At 37.4% G+C, this 22,103-nt stretch overlaps 1 protein-coding gene across 2 annotated transcripts; it reads left to right on the top strand.

Annotated features, from left to right (window-relative positions):
• The first annotated feature begins 820 nt into the window (after positions 1-820).
• GORAB (golgin, RAB6 interacting) lies at positions 821-21,579 on the top strand. Of its 2 annotated transcripts, none has more exons than XM_003364929.5 (5): positions 821-1,176; positions 9,211-9,565; positions 11,793-11,894; positions 14,030-14,170; positions 19,737-21,579. In XM_003364929.5, exons 1-5 carry the CDS (start codon positions 1,116-1,118, stop codon positions 20,194-20,196), a joined length of 1,119 nt encoding a protein of 372 aa, XP_003364977.2. In that variant the 5' UTR covers positions 821-1,115; the 3' UTR covers positions 20,197-21,579. The 2 variants fall into 2 exon arrangements, with proteins under 2 accessions (XP_003364977.2, XP_023496307.1); XM_023640539.2 differs by having other exon boundaries at positions 1,005-1,176; positions 9,211-9,569.
• Positions 21,580-22,103: the final 524 nt, after the last annotated feature.

The following is a 22,103-nucleotide window of genomic DNA, read 5'->3' on the forward strand; positions in this document are numbered from 1 at the left end:
ATTTATTCAAAAACATTCACTGACTAAAGCCAAAAGTCACACCTGGGATTTTTAAGTGTAAGCCAAAATAAAAGTTTTTAAAAATGCCTAACAGAGAGAAGAGACATGAAAAATGAAGTAACTGATCTCTTTTAAGACATGCTGATCTATATGTACTTTGACAATGCTCGCATCTTTAAATCTTCGAAATCTTGCTTAAAATAGAAAATGGAAGCCCAGAGACGTTAAGAGTTCAAAGAAGAACCAGAACAATGAAATGAGGACTTCAAGCTGGGGAAGCCTAAGAACTGTTTTCTCATCCCTCAGCGCCGACGTTTTACACTGTCTTCTTTAAACATAAAAACTGATGAGAAATCATTTTTAAGGGGAGAGAGACTTGGACATCCCTTAGGAGAAAGGCCGCAGATTAGCGAGAATCATTCACAAAACATGAAGCAAACAACCCACAATCAACAGAAACCTGGGAGACGCTACGGCCTGCGGGGGCCACAGTTACGCAGAGAAGCCCCGGTCAACGTGTTTGCTCCCTTTCCGTTAGTTACACCCCAGTCCTCTCAAACGTTTCTTCGTAATGAAAGGCCTAAACCTGATCATTCCCTGAATAAGTCAGCAGGCTGACACCACCGCAGTTTTGCTAAGAAGCCCTCCAGGCCAAGAAGCCCCCGCGGCGAGACCAGCACGTAAGGCTCCGCCCCGGAGGCGTTACAGAGGACCCCAAGAGGCAGTCTCGTCCGCCCCTTTCCGCCACCCTCGTGGCCCCTTCCCAACTGCCTGTTTTATCTCCACCCTTATCTCCATCGCTGTTTCCCCCTTGTCTCTTGAAGAGACTAACCCAACGAGATCAGGTGACAAGAAGAGAGAGCAGAGCCAGGTCAGGGGAAATGAATGTCTGCGAGGCCAAGACGTCCTGAGGCAGTTTGTCCGGCACTGCCGGGGGCAGCCTCGAAGGCATCCCGACCCTGCGGCCAGGGAGAGGGGGCCTTGTGTCCAGAGCTCGACGTGCTGATTGGGTGTTCGGCCGCGGCCACGGAAGAACCCGGATGTGCCTAGGCAGCCTTGTTGGCAGTCGGGGCTTTGAGGTTTGGGTGTCCTGAGGGTGCTGGCAGCCGGGGCGGATGGCGCAGGGTTGGGCTGGCTTCTCTGAGGAGGAGCTGAGGCGACTAAAGCAGAATAAAGGTAACGGGACGAGCCTGCGGATGTTTAATTCCTGGGTCTGTTAAGGGGAAGGGGCGGGGCTGCAGCATTTGAGGGGGCAAGGGGGCGGGGAATAGGGGGTGTGTGTGTGTGTGAGTGTGTGTAAGGAGCTGTAAGTGGGAGGACAGGACTGAGGGGGCTCCGGAGGGGTGTGTGTGTGTCAGTGTCAGTCAGGGGAAGGAGCTGTAAGTGGGAGGACAGGACTGAGGGGGCTCCGGAGGTGGATGTACCTGAAGCCACTGCGGGAGGGGCGGACCCAGGGTTCTGGGTTCTACTTTTAGAAAAGAGAGTTCCGGAATCCATTTCAGGGACTTGACTTTTTTCCTGTGGAAGGAGTGGGACTTGGGAGAGGAAGTGAGCCTACCGCCTGGCTGTCTCCTGTAGGAGGATCAGGGCTTGGACGGTTGGGGTCAGGGTAAAGGAAGGAGGAGGGGGGGCACACCTTATAAGAATTGTGATTGATTTATAGATGCAGACAACGACTGGGGAAAAGGGAGCACAGGGGTTTTGAAGAAAGGCAAAAAGTTGGTGCTTTTCGTAATATATCTGGAGGCTTGCATTTACTTCTGGTTGCCAGATGATTTTTGCAGTTCTTTCCAACTCTTGAGAGTCAGCAAATCAAAAGGGTGTTTGAGAGGTTATATGTGACATATCTAGCTATGGGTGTGTTTATAACTACTGACTTCCGCGTAAGCTAAAATTTTGTGCTTCCCCCTCCAGCTTTATAGGGTAATCATTGAGCGGACTTGTACTGTTTAGTTATCTTTTAAGGAAGGAATTACGTTTGCTGATACTTGGTAAGAAACTCTTGGTGATATAAGCTGCTTTGTTTGTGGTTGAAATTTCGTAAAGTTCTGTATGGTGATCCTGGTAGTGCACACCACCTCTGTGAGTTTACATCACTCTTGGTACCATAACTTACATACGTTACTTTGGGAGAAAATTAAATAAGCCTTGCCATGCATTTTTTTATAGTTTGTGAGAAATTTGGATGTTGCTCAGGTATGTCTGTGAATTTTTAGCATAGATGTGAGAATAATCTGGGGCTGACAAATGGAAAAGGAAGTAAATTAGTAACATGGGGCCAGTGTGGATTATGTAGAGGGAGGAAATTTTAATTGGTCTAGAGGCATTTAAAAACTATTATCATAAAAGTTATACTAGTGTATAATTAGCTGACTGTCTAGCTTGATGTTCTCAAATTCTTTTGCTCTGTGTTTTCAACATCCATTCACTCATTCCAATGTACAGAGTACAAGTACCCCTGCTTCTGGTCAGACCCGAAGTTACAGGTGTGGGCTTCTCCCTTAGGGATGCTAAGATGAACAAGGCATCATCCCTGCCTTCAGTGAGCTTCTAGTCTAGGGAGGAGACAGACTGTTATGTAGAGTGATAGATGTACAGGAGCTTGCTTCAGACCTAGTGGGAACCCCACAGTGCTGGGGATTGGGTGGAGCTTGCTAAGATTTCACAGAGATTATGTGTTAGCAGAGGTGAGTTTGCCAGAGGAAAGAAGACTTGATGGAGAAGTCTAAATTAAACGATAGATTAATTATGTAGAAGAACATTTCTAAATATCTCTGCGATTTGGGATAGAGACGGGGCAGAAGGACCTTAACTTCAAGGCCTGTCATTTCATAGCAAGATGTTAGAGCATAGACTCTAGACTCATAGCTCACTAGTCTATGTCCACCTTGAGGACAGAGAAAGCACCTTAGCACTCATAGCCAAACACAGTGATTGGCATATAGATCTCCCAGCTCTGCCTCTAAGTCTTTTCACCTTGGAGTTCTCATGTGTAGAACTAGAAGAGTTGGATCTTTAATTTTAAGGCTCCTTCCAGCTGTTCTCCAACCTTAAAAATACAGTTAATCTGTGAAAATGGAGTTGGTTGCTAGCAAAAATAAGGACACTGATACTCTAGAGAAACCCATATGTGCATTGGGGAAGGTTAAGAATGTGCTTTACATTCTTGTTTATAGTATTAAAAAGCTGGAAACAAACCAAGTACCAAATTTCATGGAAAACTCATTTGGAATTTTGATTGGAATCGCGTTGAATTTTTAGATCAATTTGAGGAGATTTGACGTCTTCACGTTAACACTACCACTAACATGGTATATGTCTCCACTTATTTAGGTCTTCTTTAATATCTTTTAATAAAATTTTAGAAAATTTCCTGTTAGAGGTTTCGAACACCCTTTCGTTAGATTTGTTCCTAGGTACTTGACAATTTCTGGTATTGAAATATCTCCTCTTTAACTGTTTTCCAATTGCTGCTGATGTATGAAAAATACAAACAAGCCAAAAGAAAAATCGACAGAAGATATGAATAGATATTTCTTGGAAAAGGAAATATGAAGAGATGCTTTTCACCATAATGAGCAGAGAATTGCAAATCGAGAGCACAGTGACATACTACTTCATACCCATTTGATTGACGGAAATTTGAAAGTCTGACAATATTAGATATTGACAAGAAAGTCCATCCACAGGATATTATACATTGCTAGAGGGAATGCACTTTAGAAAGCAATTGACATTTCTCCTAAAGGTATACTTTATGACCCGGCAGTTCTTAGATAATATCCAAGGCAAATTCTTGGACATATACAAGAGGAGACACAACAGCAATACTCATGGAAGCAAAAACCTGGAACCAACATATGTCCATCGGTGGAAGAAGATCAGTAGATTCTCATTTAGTCACATAATAGAGTATTATACAGCATTAAAAATGAATGACTATAGTAACATGAACAATATGGATGAATATTGGCAATATATTAATTTTTAAAGAAGATTACATACAGTATGATACCCTTTTATAAAGTTAAAACAACTAAATAAAAGTAAAATTTTTTAGAAATATTTGTAGAGATTATATGACATAAAAAGCAAAGAAAAGAAGTGATCAGCACATGATTCAAATGATGGTTGTCTTGGGTGGAAAGAGCAGGGCTTAAATAAAGGATATAGAGCAGAGATCTCAAACTCATAGCCAGTTGTCTTAATTTAACCCAAAAATATTTTGTCTTTTCAATTTTTTTCTTTTCTTTTTTGGTTTAATCTTTAAATTTCTTTTTTAATAGTGATGATAATCATTAGTGCTGTTTGCCAAATACTTGTAGTTTACTTCTCTTCCCAGTATATTTCTGTTGCCCTTGTGTGAGGTAGGACCAAGTGCTAGTTCCACGGTAAATTGTGAGCAGAAGTGTTATGTCACTGCTGGGTCAGAGCAATTAATTGCTATAGCAAGACCTTCCTGAACTCTCTCTTCTCCCCCACCCTGGGGCCTAGCAACACTGAATGGTGGCTATAGAGTCAGCCTGGAGCCTTGAAAGACTGACCAGCAGAACCTCTTTGCTGACCTCTAGTTGGCACAGGCATTAATGAGAAATAAACCTTTGTTATTTAAAACCACAGAGATTCCAGAGTTCTTTATGCCTACAGCATAATCTAGATTTTCTTGATTAAAACAATTCCCTACATTTAAAAATCAGGATATTTTACATAGAAATCTGAAAAATCATAATGTCTGGTAACACTGACCTAAACTTTTAAATGACAGAAGGCATTTTATTTATTTATTTATTTATTTTGGTGAGAAAGATTGGCCCTGAGCTAACATCTGTTGCCAATCTTCCTCGTTTTCCTCGAGGAAGATTGTCACTGAGCTAACATCTATGCCAGTCTTCCTCTATTTTGTATGTGGGATGCCACCACAGCATGGCTTCATGAGCAGTGTCTAGGTCTGTGCCCAGGATCTGAACCCATGAACACTGGGCCACTGAAGTGGAGTGCATGAACTTAACCACTACCCACCAGGCCGGCCCCAACAAGGTATTTTTAATGGCTAAAGGTGGCTACTGATTGCCCCCTTTAAGCTAGATTTGTGTTCCCCAGTTTACCACAGTCTCCTTGATGCTTGCAGCCCCCAATATAAGTATCTAAAATAGTATGTTCTGTTTTTTTTCCTAAAGACTTTATTTTCTTAGAGCAGTTTTAGGTTCACAGCAAAATTGAGAGGAAGATACAGAGATTTCCCGTATGTCTGCTGCCCCCATGCATACGTAGTCGTCCCCGTTATCAGCATCCCCCACCAGAGTGCCACATTTGTTACAATTGATGAACCTGCATATTGACACATCATCACCACTCAAGTCCATAGTTTTCATTAGGGTTCATTCTTGGTGGTGTACATTCTGTGGGTTTGGACAAATGCGTAATGATGTGTATCCATCGTTACAGTATCATACAGAGTGTTTTCACTGCCCTAAACATCCTCTCTTTGCCTATTCATCCCTCCTCCCCTCTTCATAGTGCTTAGTAACCACTGATCTTTTTACTGTCTCCATAGTTTTGCCTTTTCCAGAATGTCGTGTGGTTGGAATCATACAGTATGTAGCCTTTTCAGATTGGCTTCTCTCACTTAGTAATATGCAGTTAAGTTTCCTCATATCTCTTCATGGCTTGATAGCTCATATCTTCTTAGCAATGAATAATATTCTATTGTACATACCACAGTTTATTTATCCATTCACCTATGGAAGGATGTCTTGGTTGCTTTCAAGTTTGGACAATTAATAAAGCTATTATAAACATCCAAGTTCAGGTTTTTGTGTGAACTTAAGTTTTCAGCTTCTTTGAATAAATACCAAGGATTGTAATTGCTGAGTCATATGGTAAGAGTATGTTTAGTTTTGTGAGAAATTGCCAAACTGTCTTCCACAGTGACTGTACCATTTTGCATTTCCACCATCAATGAATGAGAGTTCCTGTTGCCCCACATCCTCACTAGCATTTAGTCTTGTCAGTATTCCAGATTTTGACCGTTCTTATAGATGTATAGGGGTATCTTGTTGTTTTTACTGGCATTTTCCTAATGGCATATGATTTGGAATATCTTTTCATATGCATATTTGCTGTCTGTATCTTTTCTTTGGTGATGAGGTGTCTGTTAAGGACTTTGGCCCAGTTTTTAGTTGGGTTGTTTTCTTATTGTTGAGTTTTAAGTGTTCTTTGTGTATTTTACATGATAGTCTTTTATCGGCTGTGTCTGTTGCAAATATTTGCTCCCAGTCTGTGTCTTGTCTTCTCTTTTCTTAGACATTATCTTTTGCAGAGTGGAACTTTTTAATTTTAATGGAGTCCAGCTTATCAATTATCTCTTTCATGGATAGAGCCTTTGGTGTTGTATCTAAGACATCATTGCCATACCCAAGGTCATGTTATCTTCTAGGCGTTTTATAATTTGGGGTTTTGCATTTAGGTCTATGACCCATTTTGAGTTAATTTTTGTAAAGGATGTAAAAGTCTGTGTCTGGATTTATTTTTTTCAATGTGAATGTCCAGTTGTTTCAGCACCATTTTTTGAAAAGACTGTCTTTGCTCCATTGTATTGCCTTTACTCCTTTGTCAAAGGTCAGTTGACTAGATTTATGTGGGCCTATTTCTGGGCTCTCTATTCTGTTCCATTGATCTATTTGTCTGGTCTTTCACTAATATAGCTGTCTTGATTACTCTATCCTTATAGTAAGTCTTGAAGTCAAATAATGTCAGTCCTCTAACTTTGTTCTACGTCAATATTGTGTTGGCTATTCTGGGTCTTTGCTGCTCTGTATAAACTTAAGAATCAGTTTACCAGTATCCACAAAATAACTTACTGGGATTTTGATTGGGATTGTAGTGAATCTATAGATCAAGTTGGGACAAACTGACATCTTGACAATATTGAGTCTCCCTATCCATGAACATGGGATATTTCTCCATTTATTTAGTTCTTTGATTTCATTAATCAGTTTTATAGTTTTCCTCATATAGATCTTGTACCTATTTTGTTAGATTTTTACGTATTTCATTTTTTTTTTTTGAGTGCTAATGTAAAGGATACTGTGTTTTTATTTCCAAATTCTACTTGTTCATTGCTGGTACATAGGAAAGCACTTGACTTTTGTATATTAGTCTTGTATTCTGCAGCCTTGCTATAATGGCTTATTAGTTTCAAAAGTTTTTTGGTCATATGTTCTATTTGTAAGTGTCCTGATTTGTTTATTTGGGAGTTGGTAAGTTTGGTGAAAATGCAAAATAAAGTGGAGCCTGCATTACTGAATTACAGAGGGACTGTTAATTCAGCTAATGAGTGTAACTGGGAGGTAAACAGGCTCAATGACATTTTCTGATGGTGTGAATAAAGATCAGTAGCCAAGAATAAGTTCCTATTGCAAGGTAAAGGAGGCTACTTTGTGTTTCTGGCTAAAGTCAACAATAATACAAGCATACCTTGGAGATATTGTGGGTTCATTTCCAGACCACTGCAATAAAGCAAGGGAGTCACACAAATTTTTTGCTTTCCCAGTGCATATAAAAGGTGTGTTTACACTATACTGTAGTCTCTTAAGAGTGCAATAGCATTATGTGTAAAAAACCAATATGTATATCTTAATTTAAAAATACTTTATTGCTAAAAAAATGCTAACCATCATCTGAACCTTCAGTGAGTTGTAATCTTTTTGCTGGTGAAGGGTCTTGTAAAAAACTGTGAAGGCAAAGCAAAGTGCAATAAAATGAGGTATGCCTGTAACATTTTACTTTTTTTTCTTTTTTTTTTAAGATTGGCCCTGAGCTAACATCTGTTGCCAATTTTCCTCTCTTTTTTTCTCCCTAAAATCCAACCCCAGTACATAGTTTTATATCCTAGTTGCAGGTCATTCTAGTGCTTCTATGTGGGACGCCACCACAGCATGGCTTGATGAGTAGTGTGTAGGTCTGTGCCCAGGATCTGAACCTGCAAACCCTGGGGCCGCCAAAGTGGAGTGTGCAAACTTAACCACCCAGCCACAGGGCCAACCCCCATTTTACTTTTTGATAGTGTGTCTATCTTTTAAAAATGTTTTATATATATCATTTAATCCTTACACCAACTCCTTGAGTTAAGTAGAGCCTGTAAATTTTCAACCAGTTTGACTGATGAGGAAACTGAGGTAGGGCATCATTAATTGACTTGCCTAAGGGTACTAAGCTGGACAAAAGCAACACTGAACTGTGGCTGTAGAACTTTTAACTCTCCTTTGGGAAATTTAAATAATAAGCTTGTGTTTCTTCAAAGGTCAATATGCAGTATTTAAAAGCCCTATTTGAGTTCGTTTACAAGGACTTATCATAATTTCATTTCCCAGGCATTTTGTAAAGAATACCATTTATAGATCTTATTAAATATAGTATGAACTTGAGTCAGAGTCTCCATTTGTCTGCCTTACAAGCTTAACACTGGCGTGGACAATCCAAAGAGTATAATAGAATTATTATTTAGTTTATAATGCTTTTTAAAAAAATTTCTCCCAGTTGTTTATCTTCCTCTATGGCTTTGCTCAGGCTATTAAAATTAGCTTGCATATGTTGATTAAAGGCTAACTTAGACTTCAAGAACACAACCTTGGACTGTTCTGGAGCATGGAAGAAAACAATTTAAGGTTAACTAGCATTCCTAGACATAAGAGACTTCATTCAGTTTTACTTTATGTATAGCATGTACCTATGTATCAAATTGCCCTGATATCTATTAAAATTTAAGAATGATGAAGCCCATTTGAAAACTGAACCACCATTTTATTTCAAGAGAGCAGACAGAACCATAAATCAAATTTAAGACATATCAAAGAATTCATGTCTCTCTAGTTTGGTCATATTAGTTGATTGTTTTGACAGTTATCAAATAAAGTTTAAAAAGAAAGCTTGTTTTGTATCCCAAAGGCCTAAATCGTGGACAAATGGACTTCCTTGAAGATATATTGAGAGCTAGGACAGTTTTTGTTAAATACTGACAGTATCATCAGAGAACTGTTGAAACTTGACAGGTAGATGGCTGTTTTTCCCTGGGCTTTTAAGATAGAGAAGGGGGAAAAACTCTTTAGAATTATTATCAAAGTTTAATCTTGATGCATTATTTTCTTGGAGAAATTGTAATTATTTGCTGCTTACACAAGGAATTTTCCTCCATTCTCTTTTTTATATTAGATCCATTTGAACCACAGCGGCGTCTCCCTATGAAGAAAAGCCGACAACAACTTCAGCGAGAAAAAGCCCTTCAAGAGCAAAGCCAAAAACTTGGACTTCATGATGGATCAACTTCGTTACCTCCAGAGCAGCTGCTTTCTGCACCGAAACAGAAGCTTAACACTCAAAAACCGCGCTGTCCCCCTACTCCTCCTAGTCCTCTTGTGCTCACCTCTCCTGTTGGGGATGGAAAACCACATGGTACTGAAAGTCAACCAAGGGAACTGGGACTCCAGAATTCCCATGATGGTCACAAAAGTGCTGAGGTTCTACCTCCAAAGCCAGATGGCAAATTGGAGAAAAAGAAAGTGGAATTGTTAGTAAGTCTATATATCATGAGACTTTTTTCCATTTAACCTTTTTCCACATTGGGCTGTGAAGAAATAGTAGTTTTGACATTTTCTCTGTTTTATGTTCTAAGGTAGGAATGTAATGAATAAACTATTGAAAAATACCTACCACCTATCTTAGCCAGTCGATGTCAGGCGTTTTTTATGTTTTTATTCATTTAGTCTTCACAACAGCCTCACAGTACATGTTCATTATTTTCACTTTAGAGATGAGATATCTTGGACTCAGACGAGATATTGTATTCCCAAAGCAAATACACAGCTAGTAAGTAGCAGAGTTCAGGTTCACATACAAGTCTCTAGATCCAAAGTCTGTGCACCTTACACTTACCAGAAGCACTTCCCATAGTACTCCTCCCCAGATTGAACCCATTCTTCAACTCAATGCAGACTGCATCTCTCTTGGCCCAGAAAAGAGTACTTGTGGAGAGACGTGAAGGGCTAGTCAAAGAAAGAGTGTGGGAAATTGAGGGTAGTAATTAAATACTTCAGCTGCATCATTAGATTTTTTTTTATTCTTTATTTAATGTGTTTGTATTAGAAACCACCTCCAGAATTTAGTTTAGTCACATTCTTGTGGAAATTGCCATTCTGTGACTAGTGAATTCTTACAATCAGAATTTTGATTGTATAGCTTTTGTTTTAATATCTACTTGTATTTGTTTCCTCCTGATTTATCACTTACAAAGAAGGAAGGATGGCATTTGTTTCTGCTTTCTTTTCAAAGTATCTTATATTTTTTCTAATCTCAGATATTTTTTCAATATCTGCCAATCCAGATTCTGTACAAAGTTTGAAGTATTTCCTGCCCTCCATGGGTTTACACCCCAGAAATGATTTTCACAAGAGATATAAAACCACATGAATTAGGAGATCAACATTGAACAAGCACATACATTTAAGTGTCTTTAAGTGTAGTTTACCAGCAAAAGCCTGAGACAAGTGGGGGTGGTTTAAATTGAGCTGGACAATTTAGATTGAATGTCATCAGGAAAATTATTCTTTTTTTAAATACTTGGGAAAATTTTCATGGAAGATATGTATCAGGAATTGTTGAAAAGGAGAAATTCTGAGACTATAAGAAGGGGAAAGGAGGATTATATCTTAGAGAGTGCTCAGAGACGACATTTCACTTCTCTGGACGAGGCAAAGGACAGATCAGAGAACAGTAGAGAATTAAGAAAGTGAAGAAGGGCTTGGAACAAGCAGAGGATTCCTGCCCAGCGAGTTCTCTGATGCAGTAGTAAAACACCAAGGCCTCTGAAGGAGGGAATTCCCTGATCACAGTAATGGTTAGAGAAAATCCAGATGTCACTGTCACAGACCATTTGGGAGAGGATGCTGGTGAGCTGGAACTAAGTCTGGAACTAACATCTGGTGAGGAGATGCCTACAATAGTAAAAATGAGAAAGAAGCAATGCCAGCACTAAGGTGGAGGGTGTAGGAATGGAGAGAAGGATGATTTTGGAAGCTGTTACTAGGTCTGGGAACAGATTTTTTGTATAATAGCTGTAAGAAGTTACAATAATAGGAATAAATAGGTTTATCATTACCTTGTTTAATTTGAGTTGACGGCAAGTTCATGAATTTATGGGGAATTTTAATATACTTCTTTCAGAATTAGATTAGAAGACAATTCATGTTTTGAGATCTTTGAAGTTTTCTTTAGCTCAGCATTCAACTCTTAGCTCATAATGTTTCACTCTGTTTAAGAATGTTTGAGAACTGGAAAGTGAGCAAATTAAAATGAATGAAATAAACATTGGTTGTCTTAAAGGTGTTAAATGATGAAGATTTTCATTATAGAAAACCCTGAAAGCTATAACATAAGATTAGGTACAGACCAATTTATTTTGCTCTCCATTTTGCGTATAATAATACATAATTAACTTATGCAAGTTTCTTTGTACTCCTAAAAAATGCCACAGTACTCTAGCTTCCAGTTTGTGGGTTCCTAGATTATGTACATATAATGGATTTCAAAGGGCCAATTTATATAAGCCTTTACTTCAAATCATAGTCTTTGTTCCTATTAGAACAAAATAATGAGCTGCAGATGGGTTCCTTTTAAGAGGACTTTTGAAAGAAAATATACGTAATCTTGTTGATTAAATTTTATACTTAGGGGACTGAAACTGGTAAGGTGTGGGATGGTGTTTCAGAAACTCATTTCATACTTCTTTTGCTCCCTAGGCAAGAAAAGTCTCGTTGGGAAGTTCTTCAACAAGAACAACGACTAATGGAAGAGAAAAATAAACGTAAGAAAGCTCTTTTGGCTAAAGCTATTGCAGAAAGGTGAGGCACCTGAACCAGAGGTTATTTATAACCAGCAATCAGCTCTGTCATGTTTTATATTTATTTTGCCATGTCTGTCCTAATAAACCAAGATTTTCTCTACAACCATTACTTTTAAGGCTAACTAAACAAATGATGCTTTATAAATGACACTGAAATTCCAGCATTAATTTATTAAGGAGGACTTTTTAAGCATAGATCATAACAAATTTATGAATACAGGTACATCAGAACTTAAGGATCAGCATTAGTGTTTTCAGTTTTAACCATCTACACATTCATAAGGGAGCAGTAAATAGCTATCAATATAAGTAAATTAGCAACAAATGCAGGTTTTAGTTTTGACGTAGGGAGGCCTTAATCATCTGACATGTAGAGGAATGAGAGTATTGCACATAAGTGGCTTACAGTCCTACTAATATTAATTGTGTTTCCTATGGACATTTTTCTTAAATAACTTGCCCTGCCCCCACTAATGGAAGATGCATGATGTAATTTAACCTTTTATCCATGACTCAGGGTCACTGTTATGAACACTCTCCCATACTGTGCGGTTCGATTTTTCTGTGACTGCCCAGTGTCAGCGGTCTGCGATCCCTTTTCCCTTACTACATTGTACTGGCTTAACCAGCAACATTCCCATCTGAGCCACTTTTCTCATCCCTTACTCACTCTTTCTGCCCTTTTTGTTTGTAGTTTCTAATGTGCTGTGGCCTTTGGAAACCAACCTTGGTCGATAAAGAAGTGATTGAGAATAGTGAGAACTAAATGCAAGGAAGATTGGCATTTTCTTTTTAGATCTCCAGAAAAGTCTGGCAAAACTATTATTGATTGAAACTGGTATATGTGTCAGGTTGGGGCAAGGGATGGGGATGGAGAGAAAGGCAGGTGGGTGTAAGAGCAATTCAGAATTTTATCTGCCAAGGGGTTTATGTATTTAAAAATGATGATTTTTTTCTCCTACCCCTATAGCTTAATCTTTCATGAAAGCTTGGGAAATATGCAGCTTACTGAACTTACTATGTTTCAAGGAAAAGAACAACATATGATTATTAAAAAGCATTTTAGTAGTCTTCAATTTGGAAGACGTTGGGGAGGCTCTTTGCTGGGGATTTTAAAAAAAGATTAGGCTCAGCACTTGTTCTCTGTGTGCTTTTGATTTAAGAGAGAAAGCAGTGATACAGCCAGAAGTGTAAGGAAATAAGACCTGATTAGATTATTAATAAATAGACAGTAAAGTACTTGAAGTAAAAGTATCATATTGTTAAGTTAACTTTTGTAAGCAGAAAACAAGGGTAAATGCATAATGGAGTAGAAGTCAGGAGAATGTAAGTTGTGATACAGTGGTTTTATGTGGGAATTTTATTCTGTGAGGATGTGTGTGAAATTTTAAAATGAGTGAAATCATGATTAAAGGTTGGCTTTTATATTTGTTTATTCTGTTTCTTAATTGTATAAATGTACTTGAGGTGGTGAGGGAACTGAGAGATGATGAGAGTTGCTGTGCTTTTAAACAAAGAAAAAAGAGAGTGTTTGCTTTTGAGCCCTAGAAAGAAGAATTTTGAGGACTTGTAGTTTTGCCCAAAGAACAGGAATCAAAGCAATAAAAGTCTGGAGAAATGAGTCCTAAGAAAGTTAAAGCCAAATAGATGTTTTCAGAAATATAAAGAAATGGTGTTTCATGCAGGCATTTGTTTTGGTGTCCACTGAGTATTAGACAAATGAAAATGGGCTTAGCCAGAAGAATTTAAGGCTAGAAATTTGGAAAGCTGTGTTGGGTGTTTCAATGTAAAGAGAATACAGTTATATTCTTTTAGTGCCTATTCTCATCTTTATGGAATGAATATAGACTATGAGTGAATATTTATTGGTATTTTTTAAATCTTTTTCTCTTGTGTATGAAAATATTATATACTATTAGAAAATTTGGAATAAGAAGGGAAGAAAGCACAGGTCAGTGTTAGAGATGTACCAAAATGTTATCAACATTTGTTTTGTTTCAATTTTTCTAATTTTGAAAAATTAGACATTGTAACATATTGTATATGCAATAGCTTGCTTTTTTCATTTATATCGTGTATGGATACATGATCTTAAAATATTTTTATTTTTCCACTCATTTTCCTGATTTTTAGGTCTAAAAGAACTCAGGCAGAGACCATGAAACTAAAGCGGATCCAGAAGGAGTTACAGGCTTTAGATGACATGGTCTCAACTGACATTGGAATCCTCAGGAACCGGATTGATCAGGCCAGCCTCGATTATTCATATGCTCGGTGAGTTGGGGAAATTGAGCTCTGAACAAGATGTCCAATTTAATTAATGTTTATTGCTTCCTGGGCCAGGGACGTTAATGTATGTCATCATTTAAGCCTTGTAACAACTCCATTAGGTGCTGTATTTATTCCTGTTTTGTACTAAATCAAGTGTCTCCTCTTGGAGTCTTCCTTAATTCTGCCCTACCTGTTAACCTTACTCATCTTCCTGGTAGAGCATGTCTTGCATTATTTATTTACATTTTAGTCTTTGCTGCTAAACCATCAGATATTTAATGTTTGGGACTCTTTAAATGTCTGAATGACTTGCCCCAAAACTCTGTTTTTCTAATACCACATCTGTGATCTTTCTGTTAAGAAATTTGGATTATCTGAGATGGTCCTTAGGGGTTAGCCTAGTTCTCATTTCAGTTTTCATCCAAAACCGATCTAGTTTAGTTTTTAAAAGCCTCTGAGTATTTTAAAGAAAATACCACTCTGTCTTGTAAGCTTGAAGTTTTTTCTCTTTTTCTTTTCTTTTTGACTATACTCTGTATAAAATGGTTTGCTATCATGTGTCTCTTTGGTTTCAACTATTGGCATTTTTTTAAAGAGAAAAAATCATCATGAAGTATTTTTTAAATGAACTAACACATGTAAAGAATTACATGAACTTTGCAAACAGATAAAAGGGCAAAAAATTAAGTCCAATTTCAGGGTTTTCAGTCCTTTCAACATTGCTTTAATCATCCTGGTTTGTCTTTTTTCACAAGAGAATGCTGTGTTAATGACTCAGTTTTGCATCTTTCTCTGTAACACTAGAAATCAATCAGAATGCCTCATTAGACTAGGGTAAACCACAACATCAGAATGTTTATATAACAATTTAATAAAGCGGAAATGCTTGATTGTGGTTTTTAATTCACTGTTTATTGTTTAAGAAAGAGATTTGTGGTGTCCTTGTGAGTTTTGAAATTGTTGTTTGACCGTATGCTATTAGATTTAATGGGCTGCCTTTATTAATTAACTACCTAAATTAATACCATCAGTAGCTGATAACTGGAGGTTCCAGATTTCTATTAATAAGGTCATTGAGGAAGTAACCAAGATTTTATTAAGATTAAACTAAGCCTAGACTTTTAGCACATTCTATTCTCTGTAACTCAAGTTTGCCAGAGGAACATTTTTATGCCTTTGTAGCCCTTTATTTGAATAATTCAGATTATTCTGGATACCTCACCAAAAAAAATCATCTAATTTTATTTTATTTCTGTTCTAGAGAAGGCTGGAGAAGGATGCCTTTGTGTGTTGAACATTATATAAGAAATGTCATAGCTTTAGCCTTCAGAGAACCACAGAGAAGATGGGATTACTAGTTAAAGGAGAAAACATCTATAATATGTAAATATTTTTAATGAAATTTTAGTAAATTTTTACATGAGAATAAAATTTTCCACGGTAAATTTTTATATCTCTTAACAAGCTAAAGATGACAATTTCTCCTGGGACTGATATAGACATATGGTTATCTGTGAATATCCATATTGTATTATGTGAGGCTATTTTTAAAAACCTAAGCTCTTGAGTTAAGTTGAAGAGAAGCCACAGACAATTGTGACTGGAACCAGGATTGTATCTTGTTCGTGCATAAGATTAAGATAACATTTTCTGAATTTGCATCTGTGGTTATTGAGAAATTATAGATTAATGATATAATATTATGGTCTAGAGTTCTGCAGAAGGTAATCCCCAGGGCAGTCAGTTTCTGTTGGAGATTTCCTTGTTTTTTTTTTAATATAAAAATGATATCATAGTTCTATAGTGCCTGGTATGGTGCTATGTCCACAAAAGGTTCTTGGATACTGAATAGGCCAGAGTTCACTTTGGCCTTTTTGTAGAGTAATCTCAGGGTAGACACCTCTCAGGAGGCCAGCACTTTGAGAGAGCCAACTTGAGAGAGTTGTTGCCGCTGCTGCTCACAACTGTGACTACAGTGCTGCCATATGCTCTGCAGACCAGCTTGTAAAACTGAGTGGCTGCGTGTAGAACATTTCTTTAACCCCTAGTATACCGGGAAAAACAGTTATCACTATTTGCTATCTATGTTTAATAGGCACTCTTAAACACACATGCACACAAATGTGTGCATACACATATGTACATAAATATTTTGTCATTTTTATGAATAATTTACATATGTAAGAAAAAAAGGGATTGTGGAAAACAGCTTTATTAAAATTTTTAATTAGAAGGTAAGCATAGCACACCTCTTTGTATCAAGTAATGGTTGACTCCAAACATTATAAAAAGCTGAAAGAATGCGCTTACATCCTTTCAGCAACAGAGGATGGTCCAGGTACTTGTAAAATATTGTGTGATTAAGTTCGTCCTGTTGAAAGTATTAACTATGAGAATAACGTATTTTCTTTTTGTCCTCAGAAATAGATTTTTCACTCATTGATTGTGAGTTTGAGAAAATTCATCCAGGATGTATTTTTCTGAGGATTCATACTCTGAGATTTCACTTGTGTGATCAGTTTTACTGTCGTGAATCTAGACTGTCTGTCTCTGCATTTGTATTGATTTCCTAGGGCTGCCATAACAACTTAACCACAAGCTGGATGGCTTAAAACAACAGAAATTTATTCTCTTCCATTTCTGGAAGCCAGAAGTCTGAAATCAAGCTGTTGGCAAGGTTGCTCTTCCTTCAGAGACTCCAGGGAAGAATCCTTTCCTTGCCTTGTCCAGCTTCTGCTGACTGTGGGCATTCCTTGGCTTGTGGCCACACCACTCAGTTCTGTGCCCCCACAGACACATTGCTTCCTCCTCTTCTCTCTCAAAACTTCCTCTGCCTCTTTCTTAAAAGGATACCTGTGACTGGGTTTAGGTCTCACTGGCTAATCCTAAACAAACTCCTCTCAACGTCTTCAACTTAATCACATCTTTTGCCATATAAGGTAATATCACAGGTTCTGGGGATGAGGAAGTGAATATCTTTGGGGAGGCATTTTTCAGCCTACCACAACATTCGTCTTTTGATTTGTCCAATAACTGCAAAATGTCTTCATCTGTCAATTTTCTCTACTTTGCCATTATGAGCAGAAAATAAAAAATAGTAATTTTCGACTATTCAGTGAAAGCTGAGAGCAGATTACAAATACCATGTTTCTGGTCTTCTTTTATACCTTCTTGAAAGGTCATGTAATATGTTGAACAACACAGTAGGGAAACTAAATGATGATAATTTATTTCATTATAGCACCATCCTTTTAGGTCATTTCATCATTTTCTGTTTTCTTAGCATAAGTGTGAATTTTTTACCATAAGTGTGAATAATTGATGAGTAATGAGGAAGTAATTCCTAGGGTGATAAAATGACGAAATGTTTGAAGATATAGGAAAAATAATACCTCAACAGTCTCATATTGTGTGTTAGATTTATAAAAGGGTCCACTATAGCCATATTGCAAAATAATTAGTTTGATTCTATTTTTTTTAAATATAAGTAAATTTTCTCTGTTCTCTGGAAGACTTCTAAGAAAGGATAAAATCATATGTTGATCCTTATAAATAGTTAGAACTGCTCAGAAAAAAACTGGAAAACTAAAAATGGATCAGTGGAACTTAATGGCATGCCAAGGGTCAATGATTGAGTTTTTACAAAATTTCAGTTATACCAAAACCAAGAGACAGTTTCTAGACTGCTTTAAATAACATTCATTAAATTATTCACTATCCCTTTAAAATAACAAAAAGATTCTATGATTACATTTCCAGTTCAATACGTCGTACTGTGTTATGTATAATGCTGTTATTATTCCATTCCAAAGTATATCATACTCCGATTTGGTATTATTACCTGGCCCCCAGGCTCATAGTGTAGTTTGTGAAACTAATCAATATTTTAAAAATAAATCACTCTGTACAAGAATATATATGCATATTTCTGGCTAGGGAGACTTTAAATAAATAAACAAAATGCAGAATCTTCAGTGATTTATCCAGGGTGAAAGATCAGTGGAAGCCTAGGGACCTATTTGCAAATTTTAATGTCAATTCAGCATTCATAAGCCCAGTCAGTAAATCTTTACTCACTGCCTGGCTGAGGAGACCACAGACTAGCAGAGGAAGGGGGTTTGAGTGGGAGGAAGAGGCAGGGTATTCATGTACCTACAGAGAATGTTGTCAGAGCGCTTAAGCTCTGGACAATCATAATCAGGATATGTTATAAGTATGGAAATAGGTGATCCAGATACACAACAGCGCTCCTTGAGAACAGTTCTTTTAACGTGGGGGTAATTGAAAAATAGCTAGTTTTCTCATTCTTATGTTTACTAGATAACAGTAAAAATATGAAATATGATAAATTAACGTTACACAAATAAGAGTTTTCAAATATAAACACAGGTCCTTAAGTTCTATGTAATTCTATTTTAGTTGCATGTTTAGTGAAATACTAACAGTGCTTTTTGATTTGGGTGCTCTGAAGGGACGGTTCTGTTTCTTGACTGCCTGCCAGGCACTGGGCTAGACACTTGCCTTATTTATACTATTTAATCCTTAACACTCCTATAAAATCTTATCATCACCACCATTTTACAGATAAACCAAAACTCAGTTGAAGAAACTACCTGAGGTCACTATACCTGAATTTTCAGCCATTTCATGACTATTCTCCAGCCCCTTCCATAGGAACCTGGCTGCCTTTTGTATTCATGATGCTGACGGGCACACCTCATCAGAACAAAGATGGGCTACCAACTCCAGAACTTTTAATCCATAGGCTAAGCAGGGTTTCATGGTATGGCCTGGCACTAAGAGCTCTGTTTAAACGGATATGCCAAGCCACACCAGCCCTAGTCCTCCCTCTGGAATTTTGGAATTGGAACACTGAGAGATTGAGGGGAGTGAATTTGAGGTAGAGACACAGCTGGTGGCCATATTGGGCTGTGAGTATGGCAGGAAAGACAAAATGCGAGAAACTGTGGTTTCTAAGCGTTGTAGAGAATAGACTTTGATTCTGATGGCATGCCTGTGAGATTGCCTCTTGGGTCCTACCCACTGAGTTTTTACCTGAGCTAGTTTGACTAGGTATCTGTTGTGTACATCCCAAAAAAAGGCCTTGACCAAAACAGGTACACACGTAGCGAATGACAGAGCACATTTTGTCTATCTCTTCCCAATTCTGCATTCGGTGATATCACACTCATAGCTTGAAATTGGTCACAGTGGTAGCATTTATATTACAGAAATTGACAAGCACTACACATCAGGGCTTTCTCTCACTGGAGCTAGCACACCGCTGAATTATCCCTCCTAGCCTGCTTTCATTCAAGCATAGCCTTGGAAAGAGGAATGCAGAGGAATGTTGTATTAGGATAGTCCAAATGTGGATGTTGTGGAAGTTTCAGCAGCAATAGCTTAGTTTGTCTAATGTGTGGACGAATGTTCGTAAAGTATTGATATCCATATCTTCATTTATACTTTTTTCCCCAATTTTGGAATTTAATTTTGGTTTCTAGGCCCTCCTTTGAATGTCTTCCTCACTGGAAAACTAATGGACCAATTTTTGTGCCTGTCCCTACAGGAAGCGGTTTGACAGGGCTGAAGCCGAGTATGTTACAGCAAAGCTTGATCTACAGCGTAAGACTGAGATTAAAGAGCAACTCACTGAGCACCTTTGTACGATCATACAGCAAAATGAGCTCCGCAAGGCCAAGAAGTTGGAGGAGTTGATGCAGCAACTGGATGTACAAGCTGATGAGGAGGCTTTGGAGCTTGAGGTGGAGGTGGAGAGATTGCTGCACGAACAAGAAGCAGAGGCAAGGAAACAAACGGTTCATTTAGAGAGGCCACTTCAGCCTTCTGGAGAGCATGTGACATTAGGACTTGCTAAAGAGAACAAAACGCATCCAGAACAAGCTGCTTCCCCAAAGGTAGATGAGCAATGTGAAAACTCCAGTAGCATTCCCGATCTTAATCCAGACCACCCAAATCAAGACGTTACAACGACTGTAAATGACATTTCAGCTGCTCCGACCGTGTGAAGTGCCAGTGTTTGTTCTTTTCAACTAATAAGGTATTCAGTAAAGTAAACTTTCTGTTGTAGATTATGCCGTGACCTCTGATAATAAATGCCTCTTTAAAACAGCATTAATCTTTGAATCCATGATTAGTTTTAGTATAACATGTTTGACCATTCTAAAGTCTCAAATTATGATAATTTTATATACAGGGGCATAGTTCACCTTGATTTTGTTCCACTTCCTTCCGTGTACCTTTATTACTAGATGCAAACAAGTAACTGAAAAGAATGGAAGAAAAACTATGTGGCTAAGAGTGTTTTTAGACCAGATAAACATAGAAAAGTAAAAGGAAAAACGGTACTCAATAACTAATCAAACTCATTTAACTTCTGGGAGAAGTGTTGAGAGTGAGACTCCTGTTTTATGTAATCAGTAAAGAGACTCAAAAATTAATGTGGAAGAGAGACAGAACAAGAAATAACTGACAAAAGTAGTATGCTGAATTATCTATTTGGATCTTACTAAAGTTACAAAACGCGATTGGAAATTACAGTTTATATAAAGAACAAGGCAGCTTAAGCCAGCAGTACTTTTGTCTTCAGTGAGGCTTTTAAAGGGCTTCACTGGGCACCTGTCTTCAGTGAGCCTGAAAAGGCTTCAATTTACAACGCGAGTTTTGGTTAGATAATACACACAAACACACACACTATTTTACTATTAATATATTGTCTTTTATCAGCACATTAATTAGATTTAGACAATGAAAACATTTCTACAGTGAGGCTGAAAATACAGAAAACCTTATTGCTATTTTTGATTATCCAAAAAATTGATATATTTTTTTCTAAAGTTATTGTAAATATGTATTTTATATGTTGGATATAAATTATCCTTGTCATAAAGCATTTAAATTGTTAAAATGATAATTTTCTTATTATTTTAATAGTTTGGTAATTACCATCACTACTACTTGACCACTACATTGTGCTAAATGTGAATGTGTAAATAAATATTGTAGTTTTATCAAAAAATCTATGAATATTACATTAAATTATGGTCCATTTATCAGGAATGCTGAAAGTACAAATGCTGCATTTAAAGTCTTAAACTATTATAAAAGAGGATAAAAACAAATGTAATATTCATAATAGTTTCTGAAAAAGTTGGAGACAGCCTATTTTTAAATGAGTTTGTTTGAGGGTATTATCTTCTAGTGATGCAGATGAGCTTTGTATTTTTATGTTGTATCATTTGAGTTGAGATTATAGCTTTTCATTACTGACTTCTCTAAACAGAGGCATTTCTGTCGATAGTTGTGTTTTTATTTATGAATGACATACATAAAAATTGAAAGCTTCATTGTCAGTACACTCATTTTTCTAAGGAATAAACCAGTCTCATGCATTTATAGTGTGGTCTTTCATTTGCCTTTTAAAAAGGTTGCAAACAGTTTGATAGTATTCTTAAGCAGTTTGTGGCAATAATGCATTCTCTATCTCCATGTGGTAGAGACAGTATCTACTTTTGTATGAGCCTCTGTTAAGGAAACTTCATCAATAAATGAGGCTCTGTAATACTGGCTAAATCCAGGTACAGGTAGGTACAATCTAATTCTCAGGCTAAGTACTTTGAGGACTTATCTTATGAGGTACATGGAGAAATGAGATCCATGAAATAAATGAATTGGATGGGACCTCAGAGATCATCTGATTTAATTATTTTACAGATGAAGGATTTGAGAGCCAGAAATTTCACATGTTGGCCAACTGGCTCGTTCTAATCTTAAAGTGCTAGTCAAGTTGCAGTTCTAAACTCTTGATGTGTTTCTTACATCTGTCAGGCCGTGAAGTTCACTGCATCCCTCCATTTGAAAATTTGGCTTGGCAATCCATGCAGGGATTGTGTTTGTGCTTGTGAAATCCTTTCCA

Source organism: Equus caballus, chromosome 5 (genome assembly GCF_041296265.1).
Source record: "Equus caballus isolate H_3958 breed thoroughbred chromosome 5, TB-T2T, whole genome shotgun sequence".
Taxonomy (NCBI): domain Eukaryota; kingdom Metazoa; phylum Chordata; class Mammalia; order Perissodactyla; family Equidae; genus Equus; species Equus caballus.